General features: G+C 34.1%; 1 protein-coding gene across 1 annotated transcript; it reads left to right on the forward strand.

The window, feature by feature from the left end:
• Window positions 1-1863: 1863 nt before the first annotated feature.
• lhx6b (LIM homeobox 6b) lies at window positions 1864-4950 on the forward strand. Its single transcript, XM_077231043.1, is given in 8 exon segments — window positions 1864-1869; window positions 3148-3261; window positions 3414-3535; window positions 3925-4151; window positions 4260-4342; window positions 4524-4619; window positions 4731-4834; window positions 4836-4950. Coding segments are annotated over 8 exon segments (867 nt in total).
• Window positions 4951-6414: the final 1464 nt, after the last annotated feature.

Below are 6414 nucleotides of genomic sequence, written 5' to 3' on the forward strand. Positions count from 1 at the left end.
AATTATTGGTGCTTTCCGAAATGCAATGGAAGGAGACTCAGGCATGACTTCCCTGAGATAAGGATCACTCATAACTATTTCCCAATTACTCTTTATAATTTTCTTAATTCTGTTTGCCTCTGTGCTATACTGTGTCATGAAATAAACAGAGTATCTGAATCCTGTGATTCACGTTTTTGTCGTAATAGTTCGTCTCTACTAATGTTTCCTACCCTATTATATGCTTTGTTAATTTTGTACCCTCGTTCCTTAAATCTTTGAGTCATGTCTTGTGCCCTAATGTTAAAATCTTCTTCCTTATCGCATATTCGTTTCAGCCTCTGGAACTGGCCAAAAGGAATATTCTCGGTCATCCATAACGGATGAAAACTGTCTGCTCTTAATATGGAATTTATGTCGGGTTCTTTCCTACAAATAGTAGTATGCATCACTCCATTACTTTCTTTAAAGTTTTTTAAGTCCAAAAAAGTCCAAAGTATTCCATTCTTTGAATTTTTCTTCCTTCAAGTTGCCTTGCATAGTGTGACCAGGTGTTTGCTATTTGATTAATTAACTGCTACTTCAAATGTACCTGACTCAGTTTGTTACACACACCCTGACGAAGGCATAAGCCGCAACGCATAGGTGCATCTGTCACCAATGTTATTGTTAAAAGCCTTGATGTAATAAAGGCTTTTTAAACTATTTTCTACACAAATGAGTGCCTTGGATTATTTTATATAAAGCAGTTCTTCATCAGATCTCTAGATGATGCTGTCAGCTGAATAAGTTTATGCAGCGTCACAACACCCCCGTGGCTAACAGGATGTTGAATTCTAGTGTTTAATGATTACAGAACTGCTTCACAGCTGAACATATTCAAACTCAAGTGTTTGTAGAATAACTGACTGAACTGATCAACAGGAAAGTACATGTAAACACCTCTCTGGCATTCAGTATACTAAAAGCACTGTGTATAATTGATTATTTGTTATTTAGAAAGCACCTTTGGTATATTCATATGGCTCATAAGCAGTATATCTTTAATATCTTTTCAATATCTTTTTGTGGTAAGACATTTGATTACATCTTTTCTAAAATAACCTTATAATGGTCTTTAAAGGATGGATGGAGGTGTCCCGTCCCCTTCGGTTAAAATCCAAATTTGAATTTCACTGGTAGTTCAACCGTTGTTGGAAGCAATGAGTGATTCACTGTGATTCACAAAGTATTGCACATTATAAAAACTTATTTGAAAGCTCTCAGGTTACCCACATGTGCATCTTCCTCTAATTACCTGTATGTGTGAATGGGTTGCGGTTAAGACTGTCAACGTAGTTAATGTATACTATAGGGACGACAGTTGCAAAAATGGGGCAGTTGCAACATGACTTGTTTCACCAATCAGAAATGAGAGAGATGATATTCATGTTACACATGCTTTGTTAGCCCCTCTTCCTTCCTGGAAGAAAGCAGCCACATGCAAAAACAAAACATATATTTCCAGTTTAATTTCTTTATGATCAGATTTTTTGTCATACAGTGTAAACTGTTTGCGTGAAGCATTATGAAGTCAGATAATCATAAACAATGTTTTCTTAGCTTCTAAAAGGCATGTGTTAAAGCTATTGTGTCAAGCTAACATACTGTAGCCAGTGCTGTCAATGTTGCAACACACTGTTGCAACTGTCCCAACTGTCCCTTATCACAACATTGATGTAAACCCTTGTCATAGCATAACTGTCAAAGGTGGTTGCAGGAAGGTAGACTAAGATAATTTAAACACGATGTTCAATGATGATGATGATGATGATGATGATGAAACAAAGAATAAACAGACAGGAAGGACAACAAACACTAAATGCAACCTAGACCAAACGGAGAATGAATGTGAGGGATCAACTTATAAAGCATACACAAATGAGGATGAACAGAACACAGCTGAAACCAATTGAACACCATTGAGGAGTGGGAAAACTGAACAAAGTAACACATGAATAGAATGAAAACAAACTAAAAGTCCATAATAATGACACTAACAGAAAATAATGGTGATTATAAGATTATAATTGTATGTGTTATATAAAGAACCTCTGTTAATTGTCACGTATCTCCTCTTTTTTATTTAAGTAGGCTAAACTGTTTTTATTGAAGTAAAAAAAAATCATACTAGGCATACATTCGATCTGTTCTGTTTTCAGTGTGCCACAAGAGAGGAAATGCTCAACAGATAGGGGTAATATTAAATAGGGGTAATATTAAATTTCAGTGTTGAAAAAATATATTTTGTTTAAATTTATTGTAATAATTTACCAAACTGTCCCATATTATACTGTTAGTTGCAACATTTGACTATGAATTTGTCTGGTATAAACAGTTTTGGCTTTCCAATACATACAGTCTCTGAAAGGAAGGACATGCAAAAAGTGTTGCAACAATACGCACACTCCTATATGCTAAAGTAGAAACCTTACTGGAAAAATGCATTAAATTACAACAAAACCAAGTTACTGAGGTTGGTTGTAACAAGAAGTCATTTGAACAATAATTCTTGAAGTCTATAAATTAAAGATATTTTGAGGTTAGAGATCTACAACGAAATCTCTCACAGATATTTGAAATACACTGTATAAAATAATATAAATGTATTAATATAGAATAATAATAATTGAAAAAAAAAGACAATTTTAACGTTAATATTTTTTTTTCAAAACCAGCTAAACCATGTCAAGTGCCACAAAATGCTTGTATTGAATTTCCTGTCTATGTTATTTGATGGTGGCCTTATTGCGTTTGACTGACAGCTGAAATGTATACACTCTGGCTGTCTCCAATCCTGAACTTTTCAAGTCATCCTAATTATGGACTTTCGCTGTTCTCTTATTATATGGCACATGATAACAATTCTGAAGGGCTTAGAGGTTAAGATCGATAATTCTGTTATAATTGGACCTAAGTGTAGCATTAGCTTCCATATTCAGGATTTGTGTGAGTGGTAGCCTATTTGGTGACACGGGTTTTAAAACCCAGTCTCCTCATCGCTTCAAGTAGGCTATCCTCGCGCACAGAAATGGTAAGTAGATGGAATTAATTAAGTTTTCAATTATTTTAACTTATTTATTACGAAATATATTTTAACCTTGGAATTCTAAATATATTTTTCCAAAGTCGAACCATCATTGTCAGAAAGGACCTGTATTGACATCAAGGTGTTCGTCGATATCGTCTTCATTCATATGCGCGCGCTGCGGGACAGAAATTGTGGACCGACAAGTTCTGAAGGTGCTTATGAACCCCAATGACGGCGAAAGATTAGTGATAATACATTTGTCAACATAAAATGTGCATTAAATAGACTGCTATATTGAATGAATACGACAAATACAAATATTTTTTGAGCATTTAAAGATATTCAACGTTATTTCTTCTCGCAGGTGAATGGATTAACTTGGCACCTGAAATGTTTGCAGTGCTCGGTGTGCGCAGTTTCCTTGGGTCACTATAACAGCTGCTTTATCAGAAATAAAGATATTTTCTGTAGAAAGGATTATAACAGGTAAAGTGTTTAATCTTTCCCACCCCAAGCTTTCCTCCATTGCTCGGTATTTTCGTAATTTATTTACATTTATTGTGTGTTGGTTGACAACAATACTGCACTTAGCCTACTTATACAATTGTACTGTATTTGATAATTTTATAATAAACAGAAATCTTTTAGTACATATGGTAAAATGTTTAAGAAACATTTTATCTTAAATTAGGCCTATAATATAATATAATGTAATGTAATATAATATAGTATGGAGCAACCTGAATTATATTACTGAAGAAGAAAATTGAGAAAACTGAAGTTCTGAAAACTCTTAAAATGAATTATTGTGACAAATGTCGTGATTACAGAATGATGTAGTATAACAGCATGAAAATAATACATGTTCTTTTCAGTACTTTTGGAATAAAATGTGTCCGATGTGGCCATCAAGTCAATGCAAATGACTGGGTTCGGAGGGCAGGAAACGGCATATATCATCTCACCTGCTTCGCTTGCTTCTTCTGTAAAAGGCAGCTTTCTACAGGGGAGGAGTTCGGCTTGATGGAGAACCAGGTTCTCTGTCGCATTCACTATGACATAATGCTAAACCTACAGCCCATGTCAGACAATGGTAATTTTTGTTTGCATTTTATTTCATACATAACACCAACGGAAAGGGACATTAAAACAGTATCTTGCATATTAAGTAGTCAGAAGATTAAATATGAGGCAATTTGTATCACAACAGAAAATGATTTGTACAGAGCCATACAGTATCTCCCAAAGCTGCCTAAAAGACCTCGTACGTCATTCACCTCAGAACAGCTACAGGTACACTTCAGATGCTTTTTCTCTACCTGTGGTAAAAGGGATTGTAACAGCTAACTGTATTCATGTGCTTCTGAATATTTTTTTTAAGTCCAAGGATTCATCCTAAACCACAAATAAATGTGTATTACTCATAAATATTTGCATATCAGATTGGGTTTTCATGTGTGTTTGCTTTATACAGATTATGCAAACCCACTTTGTCCAAGACAAGAACCCTGATGCACAGACTCTGCAGAGGCTGGCAGACTTGACTGGGCTGAGCAGAAGAGTCATACAGGTCCAGAACATTTATAGGCTCAAGTTTTAGTGACTCACTCAATTGAATTGTTCTTTTTAGCATGCTAATTCAAAATATATATTTTTAACCACTATTACTGAATTATTGTAGGTTTGGTTCCAAAATTGTAGAGCCAGACAGAAGAGGAACCCACTTCATGACAGCGTTCCTCCACGGGACGGATACCAGACCTCTGCAGTGCCCTTTTTGTCAGATAACCAGTACTTCTTTCCCTCAGGCAGACCTGAGACTCACTGAGACTGTCCTCTATTTTCAGCATGTGCTCCTTGAGATCTTTTCATGTATAATAATTTATGTGGGGATTGTTTGATTTAAGTGCTGATTGTATACTGTTCAAAAGTTTGGGTTCAGTAAGATTTCTAACAATAATGTATTACTTGTTTAAGCAAGGATGCATTAAATTGATCAAAATGACAGTAAAGACGTTTGCAATGCTACAAAATATTTCTATTAGCCTATAAATACATTTAAATGCGTTTTTTTTATTCTTCAATCATGAAAATATGTATCACAGTTTCCATAAAAATATTAAGCAGCACAACTGTTTTCAGCATTAAAAATAATAAGAAATGTTTCAGAAATCGGATTTCTGAAGGATCATGTGACACTAAAGACTGGAGTAATGATGCTGAATATATTATATAAATAGTAAACAGTTATTTTAAATTGTAATATATATGTTGTTGTTTTTTTGTTTGTTTTACATCATTACTGTTTTTATTTTGGTCTGATAAATGCAGCCTTGGTGAACATAAGATAACATAAGACAATAAAAATAAATAAATAAAAAAAAAACATTAAAAAAATATTGCTGACCTCAAACGATAGTGTAGGTTACCACATTTAAAATTTTAACTTTTATTAACAATCCTTTAAGAAACATCAGTTCTGTTTAGGTTCTGTATTTATTAATTTCCCATTATTATCTATAGCAGGTGTATATTTACAACTGTCATCTTTATAAGAGAATATTGAGTTCAAAGGATTTTGAAAGCTATCATATGACTGATGGGAAATCGTAAAATGGTGACTCTTCAATTATATGGAACACATCTGTTTTTAACATCTTTAGTAGTCAGTATATCCGTTGCCATTTTGATGCCAAAAGTTGCTCAAAACGTGAGATTGATACAATAAACCGAGAAACATTTTACTTGATTGGGATTAGGCTTTTCCAACTGTCATGTAGTTAAAGTGTACTCTTTTTATCTTATGTATTCATTTGATAAAAATCGGGAAAAAAAAGAATGCCAAGCTTGACATCTGTCTATCTAGTCTCTGTCTGTCTGATTGCTAAAAAATTGGTACAATTTTCTGACTGCATCTTAAAATCCACAGCCCTGGTGACATTTGTTGTCTTGCACTCTAACAATTGTCAATAATCTGTTAGTTAATCTAATGACCCAACATAATCCAGCCATCAAGGTATTTTATTGGTATGTAAAAATTCCAGTGGACGTTGTAAGTCTCCATTTTTTCTGTGTGTGTTTAAGGGCAATCACAATTTAAAAAAATGTCCAATCAAATAATGACAATTAAACTATTCATTCAGTGAGCAATTCAATGTTGACGGCAGTTACAGGCACTGAATACTGCATGATGCATTGATTTACTGCACTGTCCATTAATGTCACCATTTCTTGAAAAAATCTCATAGGCTTGTATTGATTTGGACACGCTTAAGCTTTACAATAAGTCTCAATAGTCAAACACCAATCAAAAACTGCTTGTCCTTCCAAGTCATTTATGGGTAATTTCTTTCCTGCAGTGCACC

Source organism: Siphateles boraxobius, unplaced genomic scaffold (genome assembly GCF_051911475.1).
Source record: "Siphateles boraxobius isolate OS27281-9 unplaced genomic scaffold, OSU_SipBor_1 16, whole genome shotgun sequence".
NCBI classification, from domain to species: Eukaryota; Metazoa; Chordata; class Actinopteri; order Cypriniformes; family Leuciscidae; genus Siphateles; species Siphateles boraxobius.